This window comes from Schistocerca gregaria, chromosome 1 (assembly GCF_023897955.1).
Source record: "Schistocerca gregaria isolate iqSchGreg1 chromosome 1, iqSchGreg1.2, whole genome shotgun sequence".
NCBI lineage: Eukaryota > Metazoa > Arthropoda > Insecta > Orthoptera > Acrididae > Schistocerca > Schistocerca gregaria.
The window spans coordinates 128,484,273-128,507,489 of record NC_064920.1 but is presented as its reverse complement, the minus strand read 5'-3'; the positions used below and the strand labels follow the sequence as shown (position 1 = coordinate 128,507,489).

At 46.4% G+C, this 23,217-nt stretch overlaps 1 protein-coding gene across 10 annotated transcripts in view; it reads right to left on the bottom strand.

The window, feature by feature from the left end:
• Window positions 1–23,217, bottom strand: part of LOC126334773 (arfGAP with SH3 domain, ANK repeat and PH domain-containing protein) — a 1,031,989-nt gene that overhangs the window by 279,245 nt on the left and 729,527 nt on the right. For all 10 annotated transcript variants that reach the window (XM_049997423.1, XM_049997407.1, XM_049997360.1 and 7 more), the window contains exon 2: window positions 21,672–21,744. In XM_049997423.1, coding sequence (XP_049853380.1) covers window positions 21,672–21,744 — 73 coding nt within the window. The remainder of the gene's footprint in view (window positions 1–21,671; window positions 21,745–23,217) is intronic.

Sequence of the window (23,217 nt, the reverse complement as noted above, 5' to 3'; positions counted from 1 at the left end):
TCCTGGTATTTACAGGCAGTCATTTACGTACCACCACGAGCTCCTGACAAAACAAATATTTATCTGCTACCAGTTTCCAACGAAACGATAGGCTTCAGCCAAGGCAGAATTATTGTAGCAGCTATTATGACCTCAGATGTCAAGTCCCATAGTGCTCAGAGCCATTTGAAGCCCACTACCAGCCCAGACAGCCATATAAGTTTTTTCATATGGTATCTGACGTGGCGTTTTTTCTCTCTGTCCTAAAACAGCTGTTCTTCAACCGCTTTCTGTCTATTATTCACACGACGGCGCGCGAAAAACCGGCCCCGGCTACTAGACTGCACATTGTCGCCGACCAATTGTCATTTATTGTTTCGAAACAGTTGCGACTACGTTTTCTATTGTCAGTTACTCTTTATTGTCAGAATATTATCTATATCTTGTAGCATCTATTCGTGACGGGTAACAATTCGTGAGCAACCTTTGGATCGGTTTTTCGTGCGCCACCCTGTACTAGATGGCACAATATCGGTGGGTGGTCGCATCATGTGTACCGCCAATACATTTCAGCCTCATGTGACTTCTCGATATAAATACTAACCCTTTCGCAGAAGCGACAGTAAATCTTTACGTGACGGTCACTATGCAAGTGTGGGCGTGGTGGGACTGCACTTGTTTTACAACGACACATCTCTAAACTGAATATCGCTCAGGATTAATTTCCGATCGCTCGGGCGAATGAGCATAGAAAATTCCAAATTAAAGTAAAAAGAGTCTATCAAAAAGAATCATCCCATTTAAAAAAAGGTAACTATTGTATTATTCGAGATATTTGTGGGAAAGAGCAAACTCTCGGGGTTTACACGGCACATCAAAAGGAATCTTCTAATTTCAAAAAATAATAACTATTATGTTATTTGAGATAAGGTGTATGGTCCATTTTTCTTTGCCGGGAACAAGTATCTCGATATGCTTGAGAATTCTCTTTTCCCACAGTTAGAGACAGATTCGAACTACTTCATTTACCAACAGGATGGGGCACCGCCACACTGCCATCTGGAAGCCCGGGAATTTTTAAATCAAAGGATTAATGAACGATGGATCGGTTGCACTGGACCAAATGATTCACCCTTGCATTACTGGCCTCCAAGGTCTCCAGACGTGGATGTATGTGGTTATTTCTTGTGGGGGTTAATAAAAGACTCTGTTTATGTGCCACCGTTAGGAACAAAAATGAATGAACTGAGACATCGCGTAACAGCAGCTGTGGAAGCAGTAACTCATGGGATGCACGCTGCAGTGAGGGAACAATTTCAATACCCCATTGACATAGACCGTGCACCCGCCAGGGTATCCGAGAGCGCTAACGCGCTGCTTCCTGGACTCGGGTAGGTGGTTTTTAGGCGGTTTTCCACATCGTACTAGGTGAATACTGGGCTGGTCCCCAAGTTCCGCCTCAGTTACACGACTCGCAGACATTTGAAACACATTCACACTCTTTCACGAGTTACACTGGTCGCAGATAGCTGGGGTACACCGATTCCGTCCCAGGGGGTTTGGGGTGGCGGCAGGAAGGGCATCCGGACACCCCATGCCAAATCCGTACTTAACCCTGCCGACCCTGTGCACAATGAGTATAAAGGCGGTAGCGAAAGAAATAAAGAATTGACATAGGCCATGCATCTCAAGGGGGAGGATAATGAACATCAATGAAAAGGTAAAAAAAAAAAAAAAAAAAAAAAAAAAAAAAAAAAAAAAACTTTTTGAGTTTCTTGTTCATCAAAAAACAAAATTCATTGCATATGTTTAATAGTTTCCGAAATACAGACGTGTCAAATCCGATGATTCTTTTTGATACACTCTAAACAGACGCCTTCCACTTACTGTAAGCATCGCATGAAACACGTGAGGGGAAGTAAAGGTCTGAGCTGAACAAATACACATTGCAAACATCAAACTGAAAACATCTATCGGCTGTTTGGAGAGACATTTGGTACGTATATAATTTTCCAAAGCGTTAATAGCCTAGTGTTGTTGTATGTATTTTCATGTCGTGCGCCACAGCCACAAATTTATTAAAAGCCTACACTCTTCTACTTCAAGCACTGTCAATTATTTCCGTTGCAGACGTTTTACACTCAGCGGAAATATCTGTAACCGCTGGGAGGTTATCCACGCAGCATGGTGAACACTATGGAACAAAATGAGATTTTCATTCTGCAGCAGTGAGTGCGCTGTTACGAAACTTCCTGGCAAATTAACACTGTTTGCCGGACCGAGACTCGAACTCGGGACCTCTGCCTTTCGCGGACAAGTGCTCTCGATCCGGCACACAGTTTTAATCTTCCAGGAAGATTCATAACAGTGCACTCACTGCTGCAGAGTGAAAATCTCATTCTCCAAACATCCCCCAGGCTGTGACTAAGCCACGTCTCCGCAACATCCTTTCTTTCAGAAGTGCTAGTTCTGCAGGTGAGCTTCTGTAAAGTTTGGAAGGTAGGGGGCGAGATACTGGCAGAAGTAGAGCTGTGAAGACGGGGCGCGAGTCGTGCTTGGGTAGCTCAGTTAGTAGCGCACTTGCCCGCGAAAGGCAAAGGTCCCGATTTCGAGTCTCGGTCCGGCACACGGTTTTAATCTGCCAGAAAGTTTCATCAGGGATCCATGTTTCTCTTATGACCTGTCTGTACCCAGCTTACGGCACTCCTCTGCGCGCTTGGACAAACTCGGGCGACCGTGGAGCGCGCGGGCAGCGCAGAAGAGAACGGAACAGTCGGCCCCTCCCAGCGGCGGCCGTTAATTTTCCTCTCCGCTGCCGCCGGCGCCGCCCCTATCAGAATTATTGGATGGCGTCGCAGGGACCGTGAAGCGCTGAATAATGCAGCCCGGCTAAAGGCGCCGGCGGCGTGCGCTAACTACACAGGGAATTCTTGATAGTGGCCTACTTAGGACGCCGCCTGGATACCGCTACTGGAACCACGAGCGGACTGGAACACCTTACCATCGTAACCAGTCAACAGAGAGATTACTCATCCATCATCCGTGGTTACGACGCAGGAGTCTGTGTTTGGGGATCACTCTAAAAGGTGTTAGTTACTTTCCTCTCATATGTACACGGAGTGAAGTTTTAACTAGGACCTTAAGCCATGTCTCAAAACCAAGGGCTCTAATCTGTCGCTTTTGAGAGAAGAAAGAGATCACATGTGGTGAGATGTGGCAAATTAGGTGTGTTCGGGAGCATATGCTACTGTTATGGCTGTCGCATAACACGTGCGTTGTCGAGCACCGACGCCCCTCTCACCACCCCCATCACCGTTACAGCACTGTGCGTTTCCAGTTGTGCTAATGTTTCCATTTGTAGTGAGGAAACTTCACGCCATTCCCTTGCCCGCAGTTCCAACATTTTTACTTTAATATCATTTTACTTCAGTCAGTGGTGTGCACAAAAAGTGTTCAGTTCAAAAGTTTGACCGTTAGCTCTCTGGAAGACAGAGCCCGCAGCACAATGCTTAATCTCTTCTCAGCGTGCTTTGAATATCACTGCGTAGCAATTGTAATATGGTGCCAGCCGTTCCCATTCTAGTGAAGAAATCATTTAACAAACTCCGTTTGCCAATAAATCTTTATTTAGAAACACCGAAGTCGCCGCTACGAAACACTTTTCTCAAGTAAAGATGCCTGCAACATACGGGCTGGTTTGTACACCGCCGTGTTTTGTCAGGCCTAATGCTACTGCAGGTAGTACCGACTTCTGATCTCAGTCACCCATTCAGTTACGGGAGGGGGGGGGGGGGGGGGGAAGAGAGAGATGCCGGCTCCGAACCAAGCGGGGGAGGGGGGGGAGGGGGGCAAGGAACATTGCCACTGACGGAAGAAGCAGCAAGTGACAGGAATTCTTTTTGTATTTTAGTTTTTGTATCTCAAAATTTGTAGATCAGCGTAACCTCGATGTTCTCCTAGAGAGGTTTGCAGACAAATGCGCTAAATAATTATTATGCGTATTTCTCCTTGGGCTTAATTCTGGCCTTCACTTTCAACCACGTGTGTAATATTACTGTCTATTCTCGGCTCCTCTTGTTCCATTTACAAATGATAATTTCACATGAAATTTTCCAGTTCTTCACTTAGCAATTGCCTGTTACATGCTATGCCTTCTTTTATCAAATTTCTGTGTGGGAATTACATTTCCTGACAGATTTAATAATTATTCGCAACATGACGCGCAATCTTTGTTCATTTCCACAGCTATCACAATTACTCATTTTTTTCCATTTACGCGGAAGCTCTTACAAAAATTAATAAATAAAGGAAAGAAAAGAAAGTGATGTATTCGCTTCAAAAGAAATGGGACTAGGAGGAATAAAGAGGCGTCTTCCTCCTTTCAACTGCTAATAAAATTCGGTCCATGGTACTTCTAAAGAAAATTGAGGGAAACCTGCACAATCAACAAGTCAAATACTAAATATGTCCAGAAAAGGCCGTTTCTGCGTTGAACAGGACAACTGAAAAAATAGGACGCCGAATGTTGAGAAACAAGAGAATTGACTCTTTCACAGATTTCAAAATAGCATTCGATTTGCAAGCAGGACATACAAGAGCTTGGAATCAAAACTAAGCTGCCCAACAGAATTAAATGATCACTTTTTCGAATCCCCGTATTTGTCTCCGATTGCGCCGTATATGTTTGAAATTTCGCTCAAAAATGCGTACAACGTTCCTCTGTAACGGTGCAAAAGCGTGGCGCCCTGCGGCGTCACCCTCTGGTTCGACGACGCTCCAAACAGCGAGGTCTCGACACGGGAGGAGGAGGAGGAGGAGGAGGCCAAAGTTCAGAAGATCAAGTCAGGTGTGAGGTGGGTTAGTGATGTTACACTGGCACCAGAGTTCACCACAATTCTGCCCAACGCCACAGTGTACGTGTCACACGGTGGGAAGGTCGCCACACCCCCTCGTACCTACATTTCACCCCTTCTTTTGGCGGCTGTGTAATGGGGGTCAGAACCGCGACACCCAGCGTTGAAATCACGCGTCTTTCTTATAGGTAGCAGACGAAAACATATCAGACACACCGCCCTTCAAAACTGAACTGAAAAGACTTAAGCGGATGACATTAATGGCGTCAATGAAATCACGCCTTCCCCTAGGATTCAATTCCCGTACATTTCGCAGCCGAAAAACGACAGTCTGCAGTGCGATGAGCAACATGAAGACACTCCTGACAACTTTCAACACTGCTCTCACCGTCGGACGTTTCAAAGCTTCTCTAAGGACAGTGTGTGTGATGTTGTTTGGTTTGTGGGGCGCTCATCAGCGCCCGTACACAGTCCCAATTTTTACACAATCAAGTTTTTACACAATCAAATTTTTACACAATCAAATTTTTACACAATCAAATTTTTACACAATCAAATTTTGACAAACTCCAATTTAGCCCCTGTCACGAATGATGATGATGAAATGATCCCCCGGGCAGAGAAAATCCCCAACCAGGCCGGGAATCGATCCCGTGATCCAGAGGCAGCAACGCTAGCCACTAGACCACGAGGTGCGGACTGTAAGGACAGTGTAGGTCTACATCAACGTCATGTGACCCTTTGGAGAGCACCACGACCGAAATTTTTGCTATCGTGTATAGATTAGGACCACTACGGACCGTTCGTGATCTGTGGCAAGAAATGGTACTTCAGTATTTTTCGTCCATCCTTTTCAGCGCCGTGCTATAGCGTGATCATATGTGGGGGGGGAGTGTCACTAACATGCGCATGAATGAAATAGCAAAAGATCTCTCTAAGCCATCTCCCCCCCCCCCCCCCCCCCCGCCAACTTTGGCAACAGTCTGGATGCCGCCCACGCATCCTAGTTGAGCACGTTACAAATGTATTTGTCTGCATTTTGGAGACACATACTGTCTTGCAACTATTCCAGCGCATGAAGGTAGGAAACACTGCCTGAGGGATGTCGAAAGGACTGCCTGCCCCTTAGGCTCCACAGCAAGGTGCGTGGGTGCTACACAGGGTCTGGCCGAGCTGGGGGGTGGGGGGGGGGGGGGGTGGAGAGGGTTCGGCAAACACGAATGCAAGCATTAGAAACTTCCGCCATGTACGTGCGGGCGTTATGTTTCTGAAATACAGTATAAGCCCGGGATGGCTTGCCATGAAGAGCAACTAAATGAGACGTAGAATATCGTCGACATACCGCTGCGCCGTAAGGGTGCTGCAGATGACAACCAAAAGGGGTCCTGCTATAAAAAGAAATGGCACCCCCAGACCATCATTCCTGGTTGTCAGGCCGTACCGCGGGCGACAGTCAAGTTGGTACTCCACCGCTGTTCGGGGTGTCTCCAGACGCGACTTCGACCTGAGATCCTATTGACAGGACTGGAAGTATCTTCAGCGATGTGTCCCGCTTCGAACTGAGCGCCAACGACCAGCGAAGACATGTCTCGACACGGCACAGACAGATTTGGGACACCGACGTGCTGTCGCCCGCCATACGGCCGGAAAACCAGGAGTCATGGTCTAGGGTGCCACTTCACTTCATAGCAGGAGCCCTTTGGTAGTCATCCGCGGCACCCTTACAGCGTAGCAGCCCGTCGACGATATTCTGCGCGTGGCCCTTCATCGCAATCCATCCTGGATTTATATTTCAGCAAGAATCCCTGCTTCAGGGCACACATTGATGTGGATCTGAGCGCCACAGAGAGGAACGAGACTCATCGCTTAACACCACAGAGTGTCACTCTCAGTGTCCCAGCTGAGTCGGGCTGTACACCACGCAAGTATCTGTCTTCTGTGGTACACTCTGAGAGGTAACAGACGCCTGGCATGTCGATATGTCAACCTGGCTTCACACGGCGAGAGATACTACTGCTTGTGTTCGTGTTTCCCAAATCTGTCTGGGCCAGCAAGCTGTCTGGATCCCCCCTCCAATTGAGCACGTTTAGAGCCTTATGGGCAGTGTCCTCCATCCAGCTGGGGATTGTGACGATCTGAAGCGGCAATCGGACAGAATTTGGCACGATATCCCTCAAGAAGACATCCAACAACTCTATCGATCAGTGCCGAGCCGAATAATTGCATGCATAAGGGCCAGGGGTGGCCCAACGCGTTACAGACTTGCTTAATTTGTGAAGCTCTTTCTCTTGAATAAATGATCTAATTTTTTCTAAAAATAGTAACCATTTGCTTGTCTGTACATGTACATCGCATCTGCCGATTTCCGTCCCATTCGGGTAATTCCTCCGTGGTGCTCATTCTTTTTTTCTTTTTTTACTTAGAGTGTTTTTCGTTGAGAAACGGTGTGAATACATAATGAGTATTGCGTGCATCTAACAGTACTCAGCCGTTTGAGATGCATGTGCAGCTTATTGCCATGTTTATGACTAAGAGAGGTGGAATGTTCGAATGAGTGACATGGAAGCATCATACAGGCAGATGGCACAGACAGTTGAGGTTAGTGCAATGATCACTGTGTGTCCTTGGGCTGATGAGGTGCGCTCAGGACGACAGTGAAGTAGGGAAACCAGGCCCAGGTCCTTGTAGAAGGACTACACCAACGGAAGATAGTAGCCTGTTCGACTTCCTCTGACAAATAGATGAATGGCAACAGCTAAACATCCGGAAAAACATTACTGGAAGCCGGGACGACATCTCGACGTGCCAAGAGTCGCTCAACACAAGATAGATACTTGCATGATGTAGAGCCCGACTCAACAGGGACACTGAGTGGTGTTTTTGTGGTGGTCTGCGATGAGTCCCGTTTCTGTCTGTGGCGCTCAGATAGACATCAATATGTTTCCATAGGCGACCTGCTGAAAGGAAACAGGAAGCACCGATTCTCGAGGTCCTTATCACTTCCTGCGATGATGTGTAGCCATTGCATTCAGCCACAGGGGTGACTTAGTAACTGTTGAATGTTCGCCAGTATGTAGCAAAAGCAGTACCAGCTGTTGTCATATCCTTCATGGCCAGGGTAGCAAACAGTATATTCCAGCACGATAACGCAAGATCCGATAGTGCAGCTGACACCGCAGACACCTTGAGGAATGCACAGATTCTTGACTGGCTAAGTCTCCTTATTTATCCCCCCCCCCCCCCCCCAGTGGATGTCCGAGATACGATGGGATGACGTATATTTTGATAGCAGCTTCCAGACAGCAGGCTCCAAACAGTGACGTAATTCCTCAAGGTGACATTCGGAGGTTGCTTGCTTCCATGCCACGAGAAATACAAGAGTGTATTCGTGCCCGTGGGTGCCACGCCTCACACTGATGACTGGTGATGTCGGGAACCGGCACGCTGATATTTTCCTGGACGTTCTGAGTCGTTCGCCCACGGCCAGGTGCTACAGTGGGCAGGTGGGGCGCGGCGCGGCCATGGTGCTGACCTGTCCCAGTGCCGGGGCAGCCCAGGCCTGACCTCTCCACACACACAGGCACAGCCACCGCCCACACCTGCCGACTGCGGCAGACCGCTCCACACCGCTGCCACGCGGCCAGCCTACAGGCAGGCGATCCCCCACTGCGGCTTCTGCTGTCAGGCACGAGCGCGCAGGTGTGTGTGTGTGTGTGTGTGTGTGTGTGTGTGTGTGTGTGTGTGTGTGTAAGATACCCTGATCTGCGCACAAAAAAAGGAGGCGGCCTCGAATTGAAGAGGCTAGTCTTTTCAGTAGTCCAATATCTCTAATTAATACTGTGTAGCATCGCCGTTTTACACAGTTACCGCAATCCGTCAGTATGCGTAACGCCGCAAGAGACACACTACGCGCTCTAACTGGTGTTCCTCTGCGCAACCGAGACCACTGACGGCGCCAGACATGTCGGTGATGCCGCTTTGACAGTGACGTGCACTAACGCGTTCATAACCATTAGAATATGACCGCCAGACCGAATTCTATTAACAGCGAACTAAATTATCATCTCTCTCACAATCGCGTTGGAAAGATGTAGCCTTTCCATGAAAACAACGCGACTGTGGCACAGCTCAAAGTGTTAATATTTCTTATTATACGTTAGTGTCCATAACTAGTAATGCATTGTCTCCGTGCCGGCCGGAGTGGCCGAGCGGTTCTAGGCGTTTCAGTCTGGAACCGCGCTACCACTACGGTCGCAGGTTCGAATTCTGCCTCGGGCATGGATGTCTGTGATGTCCTTAGGTTAATTAGGTTTAAGTAGTTCTAAGTTCTAGGGGACTGACGACCTCAGATGCTAAGTCCCATAGTGCTCAGAACCATTTGAACCATTGTCTCCGTCTATAGGTAAACAGATTAAATTCTTCTTAGCTACATTCACTAAGAATTTTGCATACGACAAGAAACAGAATTCGTAATATAGTACATTGATGTGCTCAATTTCGAAGTTCACTACAGTAAATAGAGTACGCCATTCACCAAAATTTGTTATAGACTGAGGTGATAAACCTCATGGGATACCTATGTGCACATATTCAGATGGTTCAAATCGCTCTGAGCACTATGGGACTTAACTGCTGTCATCATTCCCCTAGAACTGAAAGTTATGAGCACTTGTTCATTAGAAGAGTTGTGTTCCAAAGCACAGAAGATGAACAGGTGCTCATAGCTGTTAAGGTGTGCATTTTAGAGCACACGTTTACTGGAAAATATGGAAAGCAAAGAGCTTGCAGTAGAAGAGATTTGCTTCACAGTATTGAAGATCAGGAACTGCTCATAGCTCTTAAGGTATACGTTTTAGAGCCCACGTTTACTTGACTTTTTTGTTTCGAATGATCATTCCTGTCATATCCCTGAATACTGACCACCACTTCTGAAACACCCTGTATAGATGAGGGTAGCACCGCGTGCACAAGGCCATTGGCGGAGCTGTTATTTGCACTCAAGAGATTCGTGTGAAATTGTGTCCTGTGTGATTATGGCCACACTACGGGAATTAACAGATATTGAACGGGGAGTGGTAGTTGGACGCAAGAGACAGTCCATTTCGGAAATCGTTAGGGAATTCAATATTCCGAGATCCACAGTGTCCAGAGTGTTCTGATAATACCAGATTTCAGGCATTCCCTCTCACTACGGACAACGCAGTGGCTAACGGCATTCGCTTAACGACCGACAACAGAGGCGTTTGCTTCCCTTTTCTCTCCTGTGTTTCTTTGTGCCACTTTTATTTTCCCCACTATGTACTTGCAAGATGTTCAAATGGCTCTGAGCACTATGGGACTTAACATCAGTCCCCTAGAAGTTAGAACTACTTAAACCTAACAATCCTAAGGACATCACACACATACATGCCAGAGGCAGGAATTCGAACTTGCGCCGTGGCAGTCGCGTGGTTCCGGACTGAAGCGCCTAGAACCGCTCGGCCACGTCGGCCGGCTATGTACTTGCAAGAAAACAGATCCAACCGGGCTGGATTTGGTGACTGCCTATTGCACTGTTGTAAAGGGATTTTCACAAAAAAACAGGTAATTGACGTGAAACAAGCCAAATGAATGATAAAGAGAGCCACAAGAGATCACGAGTCCCTTATACGAGGGCTGTCCAGAAAGTAAGTTACGATCGATCGCGATATGCAAACGACTATGAAAATCCGATAAAGCTTTGCAAAGATGTGTTGGACAGTGTCTCTAGTATGACTCAAGGTAGAATTATATCGCTCTTTTCATTCCTGAGCTATTAGTGAGAGCGCAAAGATGTTATAGAAAATAGTGTGTCCCGCCAAGTACGAGGGCCTGGTGAGAATTTTCCCCCGCAGCTATGCAACCAACATTACATAAGTGTCGCGCGGTTTGTTCTTCAAGACAATTTTCAGCCTCATTCTGCAGGGGAAATGAAGATGTTCCTGCATCGTTTCGATTGGAAATGTTTGGTTACCCACAATACAGCCCGTAATTGTCTCCCACTGAGTTTCATCTCTGCTCAAACGAACCGCTGGCTACGAAGACAACATATTGGCACAGACAAAGAGCTTTAGGCCAGCGTAGAGAATTGGCGGAAAGCACTGGCGGCTGCCTTCTATGATGAGGGTATTGGAAAGATGGTACAACGCTACGACGAATGTCTAAGTCAGAACGGCGACTACGTAGAGAAGTAGCTGAAAGGTGTAGCTAACTGTTACAAATGAAACATTTCTGATTTTCACTGTGGTTTTCATTTCGCGATCAATCCTAACTTACTTTCTGGACAGCACTCGTACTAAGATGCTCATAAAATATTCCTCAACAACCAGCGAAATTTTGTCGTAGGAGTTAAAGCTGACCACGTACAGAAAGGAGAGTGGTTGAACGGCAATGACGGGCGACAGCTAGGCGAGGCGATACGAGTGACAGAAAGCAGGAATGCGGTTGACACAGACGCTGTTGTGGCGGGGGGCGGGGGTGTGGTCGCCGCCTGCTGTCTGGTGCCTGCCGCTGCTGCTGGCACCTCGCCAGCTGAGGCGCCGCCCCCAGAGAAACGCGGCGAGCAGTCTGCTGGGCGGCTAGGCTATTTCAGACGGCAGTATCGCGGCAGGCCGGCCTTTATCACGGCCTGGGGTCCCCGCCGGCCAGCAACAAGCGCCGCATTGTGCGGACCGCACAAAGGCTCGCCCAGGGAGGAACCGACAGCTTAAGCGGCCGAACCACGCATCCACACCAATTCACTCTACGCCCCTATTTAGAGGTTCCCTCCACCGCACAGCAATAGCCTGTGCACTTGCGTCGAATACCTAAACTCCCTTCTTTTCGTTTGGAACAGCTCGGCCCGAAAAGTATTACCAATAGCATTTCACAACAGTCGGGTCGAGTTGCTCGGTTTTTAGAACTCATATTACAATGAGGCGACGAAAGTAATGAGATAGCTATATTTGCATATACAGATAGCGGCAGTATCGCGACAGATAGAGGCAGCATCGCGAACACAAGGTATAAAAGGGTAGTGCATTGGCCTAGCTATCATTTGTACTCAGGTGATTCGTGCGAAAAACTTTCCTGCGTGATTAGGACCGCCCGATGGGAATTAACGGACTTTGAATGCGGCATGGTAATTCTAGACGCATGGGACATTCCATTTCGGAAATCGTTAGGGAATTAAATATTCCGAGATCCACAGCCTCAGGGGTACGCTGACAATACCACATATATCTGGCATTGCGTTTCACCACGGACAACAGAGTGGGCGACGGCCTTCGCTTAACGACCGACAGCAGCGGCGTTTGCGTAGATTTGTTAGTGCTGACAGTCAAGCAACACTAGGTAAAATAACAGGAGAAATCAATGTGGGACGTATGACGAACGTATCCGTTGGGAGAGTGCGACGAAATTGGGTGTCAATGGGCTACAGCAGCAGAAGACCCATGCCAGTGCCTTCGCTAACAGCACGACATCGCCTTTCCTGAGCTCGTGACCATATGGACGAGACCCCAGACGACTAGAAAACCGTGACCTGGTCAGACGAGTGCCGATTTCAGTTGGTAAGAGTTGATGAGGTTCGATGTTTGCTTTGTGGGGCGCTCAACTGCGCGGTCAACATTGCCCGTACAAATTCCCAATCTTTACACAGTCCAATTTCGCCACTTTCACGAATGATGATGAAATATTGAGGACAACACAAACACACAGTCCCCGAGCGGAGAAAATCCCCAACTCGGCCGGGAATGGAACCCGCCACTCCGTGATACAGAGGCAGGTACGCTAGTCACTAGACCACGAGCTGCAAACGTAGGAGTTGGTGGTAGTGTTAAAGTTTAACGCAGACCCTGCGAAGCGGTGGGCACAAGGTGACAACAAGCCACTGTACAAGCCGGTGGTGGCTCCGTAATGGCGAGGGCTATGTTTACGTTGAATGGACTGGGTTGTCTGGTCCAGCTGAACGGATCACTGGCTGGAAATGGTTATGTTCGGCTACTCTGAGACCATTTGAAGCCAATCATAGATGGAATTTTTACGGATGGCAATGCGCCATGTCATCGAGCACAATTGTTCGCGATTTCTCTGAAGAACATTCTGGGACATTCGAGCGAATGGTTTGGCCACACAGATCGCCCGACATGAATCCGATCAAACATTTACGGGACATTCGAGCGAATGGTTGGGCCACACAGATCGCCCGACATGAATCCGATCAAACATTTATGGGACATTCGAGCGAATGGTTTGGCCACACAGATCGCCCGACATGAATCCGATCAAACATTTATGGGACTTAATCCAGGCGTCAGTTCGTGCAACAAATCCTGCACCAGTAACACTTTTGCAATTATGGACGGCTACAGAGAGCACTTCCAACGACTTCTTGAGTACACGCCACGTCGAGTTGCTGTACTACCGTAGGAACAAGGAGATCCGACACGATACTAGGAGGTGCCCGATGACTTTGTCACCCCAGTGTCAACAATACGAATCCTCGAAGCTGTACGTGAACGGCGTGGTCCTGTCGTTAGCGACGTAGGGACGTGGTATCGGTGGAAGTAAGTTCGTGTCCTGCTATATGGTTTTTTTTGTTGTATTTTCGCATTTGGAACAGATTCTTGTTCTTTGTCATTCATATAATACAAGTATGTTCTGCAGTACTGAATAGTATTTACGTTCAAGAGCGTACTCTCTCACGAATAAATTTCTTCTACTTCATGACTTCAGTCTCATTAAAAAACGAAAGATGGAAGTCCCGCAAGTGAATTCACCACCAGTGATATCTGTATTCTAGCTTCTTATGAATACTTTCCTGTTTATTAGCAGTGTGTCGTGATTTCTGACGGTGAATGGTTCGATAACCCATTCTAATCACCTTGATTGGGCATTTTGTTCACCTATTACTCTTGCAGCCTTTCTTCAGTTCCAACTTCACGGGAGCGATGTACAAGAAAGGAAAACCAATTTTTGGAATTATTTGCTCTTTAAGTTTTCGCAGTACACAAGAGACAGATTTTGAGTGTCCTGCAGTTTCTAGGACACGCAAATTGTATCTCTTTCTGTTGACAATGTCCTTCTTAGAACCTCATGGGCGTACGCTTCTTGTCTTCAATTCCCTAGTTTGCAGCTTCAGCATATCATAGTGAACTGCCATCGTAACAACAATCTGATGTTAGACCCTACTTCCTGCTTACGTTTATCTAGCCCGATTAGTGCTACGTAATCTGTGTAGTTTGTCAGTTATTTTCAAGAAAATACTTCTCGCTACGGCATTCGCCGAGACAACTATTCAGTACACTGACTGCTACAAACTACAAAAAGTTTTCAATGAATCTTAACAATACCTGAATATTGCAGAAGCAGAAGCCAGGAACACTAAAGTACTGAAAAAAATGGACCAAATGAATGATTTGCTGGCAAATTGTTCCCGCAATGTTCCTCATGTAAACACTCTGCTTCCATCACGTCTGTCACAGCACACGAAGAACACAGCTGGACTGCACACAGCCTCATCTGAAACGAAGCGATCCCACTGAACTCGCTACCCTGAAGTGGGATTGGTTTTTCTTGTTTCGGACCCAGATATTCCTAGTGAACACGCTAGCCTCTCCTCGCTGCCGCAGCTTGCAAGGAACCGAAGACAGTCTACATAGTGCGCGAAATTGCCTACCATGCTACACAAATGCCGCCGATGGAAGCCGAAGAATTCAATCAGTGACACATGGGCTGCCAAGCTGTGCACTTCACAGCTCACACAGTGCGCTGACAAAACGATTTCGAGAAGAAAGGATGCAGTATATGGAAACGTGGTGCGAAAAATATGGAAGATTTTTATTGAAAATTATCAAATAAAGCCACGTTTTTGACTTCAGAAGCAAAAATTATTATATCAGGAATAAACACAGGAAGAATCTTAAGGAAATGTAACTCATCCACGAAAGAAGTGACTTATAAGCCGGTTGTTCGACCGATTTTTGAGTACTCTCCAACTATCTGGGGTCCGTAACAGGAAGGACTGACAGGAGAGGTAGATAATATCCATCGAATAGCGGCGCGTTTCGTTACAGGATCTTTCAGCCGGCGGGAGAGCGTTAAGGAGATGCTCAAAAAAGTCCGTTGGCAGACGTTACAACTGAGGCGTTGTGGATCATGGAGAAGTTTACTACTGAAACCTCGAGAGAACACTTCCCGGAAAGAATCGGACAACATATTACTTCACTCCATACACGCGTCGCGTAATAACCACGAAGGGAAAATTCGGGATATTAGAGCCAACACAGAGGCTTGCCGACGATCATTCTTCCCACCCGCTAATCGCGAGTGGAACAGGGTTGGAGGGCTAAGTACCCTCCGTCACACACCATTAGGTGGCTTGCGGAGCACGGTGTAGATGTAGATTGACAAAATCCTCCAAATAGCTTTAGTGTGTTATACAGCACTTACATATGTAGAACTCCTAATATTTACTGCTGCTGCATAAAACACAACCTGTTGTCTCACAACAACAAATACAACAGGAACTGTTTATGATTGTTTCTAGCGCTCACTCCTTCACATGACTCCAAAATTGCTCACTAGACTGAAACACCAACCAGGAAGCATCGTTTATTCCTAAGTTCACAATGCTTCAGGTACAATACCTTCCGGTGCAGGTTTTTGACAGACTTTGATCCACGTTTGACATGGAATCTTACAGTCGCGGAAAACTTCTAGGAAAAAGAAATTACTTTTCCTTCCAAATTACACTCGTTCATCCTTATTTAACCTCGAAGCGAATATTCGCCTTCTAAAAAGACATTCCTTCTCTCAGGACGTCTGCTCATCATTTTTTTACTCCCGCAATGACTGGTCTCTTCTCTTCGTGTTGCCCACTGTAACGGCGCATAATGAAGCGGCCGCAGAGAAAATAAGATGTGCTCTTTTCCTTTTACCGCTTTACGCCAGGACAGCACGTTCTCTGTGAGTGCAGGGCTGATGTGTGCTTTGTGGCGATCTAACCAAGCGTGACTTCTCCCGTTCGCATTAGCGCACGCTTTGTCGCACTTTAAGGAACGTTTAAACGTGCGTTAAAGTCAGTGGCGGTGAAGATAGCTACTAAGGCGAGCCGAGCCTACGCTGTACCCCTGATGTGTCGCCTCTTTGCATGCATCCGCCTTCTAGGTTTCTACGTTTTTTTCCTCTGGTAAAGCGTGTGGTGTGCTCAGTACAACTAGTGACGTTTTATCACAACAGAGTGAAAACCATTAAGGCGAAGCATCACAGTCTGGGTCTGTTGATCAGTCCATACGACTCTAATCATCTGCCCTACTATCCATTTCATAATTTACCTTTCCGTATCAATGCTGCGTCACTGACCAGATAAGACTCCACATTCTGCGCCCGTATTACGTTAAACAATAATAATAAACGATATATACATTTTGTGATCAAAAGTATCCGGACACCTGGCTGCTGCCCGCCGGAGGTTCGAGTCCTCCCTCGGGCGTGTGTGTGTGTGTGTGTGTGTGTGTGTGTGTGTGTGTGTGTGTGTGTTGTTCTTAGCATAAGTTAGTTTAAGTTACTTCAAGCAGTGTGTAAGCCTAGGAACCGATGACCTAAGCAGTTTGGTCCCTTAGGAATTCACACACATTTGAACACCAGGCTGAAAATGACTTGCAAGTTCGTGGCGCCCTCCATCGGTAATGCTGGAATACCAACCCTTAGCCTTGATGACAGCTTCCACTCTCGCAGGCATACGTTGAATCAGGTGCTGGAAAGATTCTTGAAGAATGGCCGCCTATTCTTCACGGAGTGCTGCACTGAAGAGAGGCGTCGATGGCTGTCGGTGAGGCCTGGCAAGAAGTCGGCGTTCCAAATCATCCCAAAGGTGTTCTATAGGATTCAGTTCAGGACTCTGTGCAGGCCAGTCCATTACAGGGATCTTATTGCCGCGTAACCACTTTGTCACATGCCGTGCTTTAAGAACAGGTGTTCGGTCGTGTTGAAAGATGCAATCGCCATCCCCGAATTTCTCTTCAACAGTGGGAAGCAAGAACGTGCTTAAAACATCAATGTAGGCCTGTGCTGTGACAGTGCCCGGCAAAACAACAAGGGGTGCAAGCCCCTCCTTGAAAAACACGACCACACCATAACACCACCGCCTGCGAACTTTACTGTTGGCACTACACACACTGGTAATGACGTTCACCGAACATTCGCCATACCCACACCCTGCCATCGGATCGCCACATTGTGTACGCTGATTCCTCACTCCACACAACGTTTTTCCACTGTTCAATCGTCCAACGTTTACGCTCCTTAAACCAAGCGAGGCGTCGTTTGGCATTTACCGCGTGATGTGTGGCTCATGAGCAGTCGCTCGGCCATGTAATCCAAGTTTTCTCACCTCCCACCTAACTGTCATATTACTTGGGGTGGAGACGCAATTTGGAAGTCCTGTGTTATTATCTGGATAGATGTCTGCCTATTACACATTACGATCCTCTTCATCTGTCGGCGGTCTCTGTCAGTCAATAGACGAGGTCGGCCTGTACGCTTTTGTGCTGTACGTGTCCCTTCACGTTTCGCCTTCACTATCACATGGGAAACAGTGGACCTAGGGATGTTTAGGAGTGTGGAAATGTCGCGTACAGATGTAGGAGGCAAGTGGCACGCAATCACCTGACCACAATCGAAGTCAGTGAGTTCCGCGGAGCGGCCCATTCTGCTCCCTCACGATGCCTAATGACTACTGAGGTCGCTGATATGAAGTGCCTGGCAGTAGGTGGCAGCATAATGCACACAATATGAAAAACGTATGTTTTTGGGAGTATCCGGATACTTTTGACCACATAGTGTGTGTGTATATATATATAATGTTTTTTAAAAACATATGAGTGAGAGAGAGAGAGAGAGAGAGAGAGAGAGAGAGAGAGAGAGAGAGAGAGAGATCTGAAACTCCTGGAGTAATTTTAACCAAACATATATAGTTTAGTGCCGGAATAGAACGTAGGGTAACACACGGTTAACTCACCTACCTGTACGGGTGAGCGTGGAAATGCCTTCACACGTAAGCCCAACTCTAGAATGCAAGTAACAACTTGTAGGAGCCCTCTCCCACACACGTGTTAATTACGCAATTAAAGTACATTCTCATTTACTGTTGTTTACTTATTCAGTTTATTGTACATCGTCACATCCAGGTGAGATGTATCTGTAGTAACGCGCAGCAGTGTGGTGGCTGCAGATAACACTGTCCAGGCTTCGCACGCGCACAGATGCCGACTGGCTTTCGCGCCTCTGCGCTCGTCGCATGTATCAAGTGCGTTAACATGAAATGGCAGAGGCCACAGTACTAATTCTTAGGGTGTTAGATCAATATGATGGTATACGGCGTAATTTTGCTTTAAAGAATGTTTGTGTTACAAATTGCTACGTGAAAATAAACAAAGAAATTTATTAGTTACAGTACTGATCGCTATCACTGGTACCCTAACACACTGTGACTGGTGCCCATCCTCTCAACTGACGTCATGGCTTCCTGTAAACCTTGGACTACAGTACATCGATTAAATGACTTTACCCACTGCTACCGCGAGGAAGGAACAACAAAAGAGTAGTGGCAGCTTAACGACCTCTCTCAGACTTGGTGTGTGTGTTATATGTAGCGTATGAAAACTACGTAAACATATTTTTAGAGTGTCTGGAATAAAGAAAACAAGCGCTTTCCCCCATGGTGACATGGCGGTTTTTATGCTAGTGACGTTCGGAAACGACGTTCACACTGCCGTGTGATGAGTATTGTGTTAGAAGCGTTACTGGTCTTGTATAAGCTGCAGCCATTATTAGGGAAACGAAGCATCTGCCGTACGTGACAGCAATGGACACTGCGGGAGAGCTGACTGACCCTTTAGCTGAAGCTCCAGCCATTATTTGTGTAACACATGAGCTTTAGTGCGCGTTGGGCAATCATTAGCACGCAAATGCCAGCTATGCATTAACGTGAACGGACGACATATTCAGCAATATCTCTAAAACAACATTCATCACACGGCAGTATGAACACCGTATCGGAACACCACTAGCGTCGGAATCTTCATGGATTCTGAGGTGGAATGGTCCATCTGTGACATTTTTTCCCGCAAAAACTGCATCTCTTCATCTCTTATAAAACCTCTAAATGTCTGTATACTACGTATTTCAAAATTCAACACACAGAAAACAAAATTTGCTAAAAGTCACGCGTATATATTCACTTCACCAAACCAAGAAACCAAACATTTGTGTAACGACAAAAACGTCTGTATGCCATGGAAAATTTGTCACACCACTCCGGAGAAACGTGGTGAAGCGTACCCTTGCTAGGATTCGGGCTTGAATCCGTCGTGGCACACCATCGATGAGATCATTAAATATTCTCTGGTCCAAATTGTCCCATTCTTCAACAGCGATTCTGTGTAAGTCGCGCACAGCATGTGGTCCTTGTTGAGGTGAAGAAACAGGCAGATCAAGCCGTTTTGGTGCCCACAGCATGCTGAACGAACGTGTTCACGAGAACAGGACGATTAGTATGCAAGTTACCATCCATCACAAAGTGATCCGGCCCCACTACAGAATCCCGTCCCTGTACCGTGGAGCAGTGAGACTGCTTTCAACAACCACCACCTTGCTGCACATGTGGAACAAACAAATTGTTCAAATGGTTCTGAGCACTATGGGACTTAACATCTGAGGTCATGAGTCCCCCAGACTTAGAACTACTTAAACCTAACTAACCTCAGGATATCACACACATCTATGTTCGAGGGAGGATTCGAACCTGCGACCGTAGCAGTCGCGCGGTTCCGGACTGAAGCGTTTAGAACCGCTCGGCACCGCGGCAGGCGACTCCATGTTCACTGTTGAATACTTCACTGGTTTTTTCTTCATTACAGAGGGACCGAACATTTTCAGAGCCACCACTGGGAAAAGCTGTTTGGTGTCTTGGTCAGTCGACAGCTTGGAATGTCTCATTGTCTGTATTGTCAGTCATATTCCGAATGTTGTGGTGGCTGAATGGTTAGTTCGACTTGAATAAGGCAGCTGACCACGTATTGGCTGAAAAGGGCAGAAACAGATAGTTTCTTTATTTCTCGAAGAAAGAGATTCTGACTGCTTTCTTCGGTAGTAACAGCACGTTCCAGCAGGTTTAGAGCGGCTCCATAGCAGCAGTCCATTGTTGATGTAGCTTTGAAGTAATGCGTAGTAGCCTGTTAATCGATACCGTTCTGTTACAATGTTTTGTAGTTCCCTGGTAAGGTAGAGGAATCGTGACAGCGCGACGCACACATGCACAACGTGCTGTTTCCACGTTTATGACATGTCGATAAAAATTCCCAGAGGCTTCTCTCAGCATTGTAATGAAACAGGTCTGGCTACATCATTTCCGATACAAGATGTTTTATCATGCAATTTGCGATTTTTTTAATTGTCATAAAATTGTAAATATTTCTTACAAAAAATTGTCTTGATTTTTTTGATGAATGTAAATGTCAGAAGGGAATGTAAGCGTGGAGAAATTTAATAATCTTTGACCAATTTGTATTAAACAATCTGTGGACTATCAGTGGATAAACTATGTGAATTGCTGTGGAGTAGTTTGCCGAGAGAAGTTGTCTATGGCCGTGTATGGTCGAAGCTGGGCGAATTTTGCCCAATATGTCTAATTAACAATGCTCAGAAGTATCTTGTATAGTTGTGAACGACAAAGAAAAAGTGTTCTTTAAAATTTGAGAAATGATGTCGAGAATATATCAACAAAGTGGAAACTGAAACGTTTTTATTTTTTTATTAGAATTGATACAAGAAATTCAAACCCGTGAACTCCCGAAAATCCAAATTTATTGACGACATTCTGCAGGAAAACGAGAATGAAGACGCTTAGACATGCACCACGAGAAATGTCGAAGAAGAATTTTACCAGCTAAGTAACAATAAATTTGATCAATTACCAATTCTGAACTTTCCACCCTGTTTGCCGAGTGTGCTGTTACGAAGGACCAGGTATACTTCCTGAATATCAACATAGACAGAAGTTAAACAATTAATTTGAATCAGTAATTATAGTGTGGGGTGTCAGAGCATACATACATCGCTGCCATGTGTAATGTACTGTATTTTAATGCCGCTTCCTCCCCAAAAGGCTCTGAAATTTGAATGAAATACTCAATCCTTAATAAAGTTTATAAAATTTATCTTCGCTAAGTTGGCAAGTTTGCTTCACTGTGTAATAGCGAGACTAATACCACGGCAGTACTAATGTGGTTAAGAAGAGATGTGGCAGCTGCCTATGAGTGCATTCTGCACGAGTTACGATCTGTCAGGATTTGGCAGAGAGGTTACTACTTCCAGACAGTCTCACCGTTCTGGGAAAGAATGTGGGAGCAACCGGCCGTGGGTTTGTGGAAGAAGGCGACCCCTTGAAACAAAGAGCGTTCCCAGCGGATTCGCTGCGTCATGCAGCTGGGTCACGCGAGCTCGGAAATGTACGCGGACGTCCCAGTACGTCTACAGTACGCAAGTGAAGTGGTTAAATTAAAGCCCTGCGCCAGCTGCTGCTGAGAGCACTTGGAGCAACGGCCGCTCCCAGTCGCCTCGTTAGCGATGTACACTGCGTTACAATCACAGCGTTCTGGAACCCACCGGAGGGAGAAACCTACTTCTCCGACTGCTGTCAGCTGCAAAGCTCGAAGAGTTAGTGGCTCGTAGAGCGCATCAAAACTACTTGTCACACTTTGTGTGCGTAAATACAAACAGCAAAATGGGCAAATTTAAATGCATTAACTTTACGACTGCGTGTTCGGCCGTTGTACTTACAGTTGCCGGAGTTGTGTATCGCCTTGATCGCTTTCTTCATCTTCGTCAGGCCATCGCGGTCAAAGTCCAGCGTCTGAAACAGAAAATTCGAGATCAGTACAACTGTGGTCGCAACTACACTATTAGGTACTTTGCTTGAGCCCCCTGTCTTTTTCCTTCACTGGGTGAAGTGCAGCAGTATTAACACAAACATTTTTAATAGCCGAAACAATACGGAAAATTAGCATAATACAGTAAGGCACTTATAAAGCGCTAGCTGTACCTGGCCATGCGATGCTCTGGCTCACTGTGGTTAAATGGAAAAGAAAAGAAAGAGAAAGAACGTTTCGAATATGTATTGGATATATGTTCTAACCTGCTTCTGCTCGCTTTTTCTGTCCACTTCCTCCTCCTTCTTTCTTATTGTCCATCTCCTACTCCTGACCCCTTCTCTATGCCCATCTCTTCCTTCCTTTTTATCTACGTCCATTTTCTCTCACCCTTCTATCCATCTACTCTTCCCCCTCCCTCACCTTGAACCTTGTTTAGGTTATTTCTAGTGCAAATTCAGATTTTGTAGGGGCATTCTGATCATAACCCGCTAAGTCATAGCCGGCCGCGGTGGTCTAGCGGTTCTAGGCGCGCAGTCCGGAACCGTGCGACTGCTGCGGTCGCAGGTTCGAATCCTGCCTCGGGCATGGATGTGTGTGATGTCCTTAGGTTAGTTAGGTTTAAGTAGTTCTAAGTTCTAGGGGACTGATGACCACAGCAGTTGAGTCCCATAGTGCTCAGAGCCATTTTTTCGATAAGTCATAAATTCAGCTTCCCTGTTTTCTAACAATAAAGCAATTCGGTCAAGCCATGTTTGAGATCTTTGGTAACCTCGTAGACAGAGGTTACAGCACCGCAATCTATGTTGGCAGCGTCGAGTCTTAATTACGTTAGTATTACGGTTTTGGACACCCACAACCAACCACATCCACCCACCGCTACCAAAACACTATTGTGCACAATACGAGACTGACGGCTACTCTCATGCATAAACGCGATTGGTCTCCAGTAAATAGATTTGGCTACAAAGTGAAATATACGGACACACGTCCCACTTCCCATATAAAGGGTCAGTCAGGAGGTACGGTACGTGGTTTGATGGGTGATAGCATTACTGATTCTGAACAAAAACCTTGACATGGACATATGCCTATTCCGAATGGTTTTCGATATGGAACACTTTTAATGTGCATTTATTTTGACACAAACATTTTGCTACAGGACGCTTGTGGTCTCTCAAGTTCGAAAACTATCTCGAACTGGCTTACAAAAAGTATCTAAGCTGCAGTGACCGCGCGTCGCGCCAGATTTTCAATATTCCCGCGATCTCTCCGCGCAAACTGTTGGTTCTATACAAAAAATAAATAGGACGTTTTTCGTAGCAAATTTAATTTAGTTAAATCGTGTACTGAGACACATTTTCGTTGGAGTGTGCGATTTTCAAGTTACTAAAGAAAAACGTACAAAAGTTGTATTAAACGTGTTCTATCTCGGAAACCATTCGCAATAGGGCATA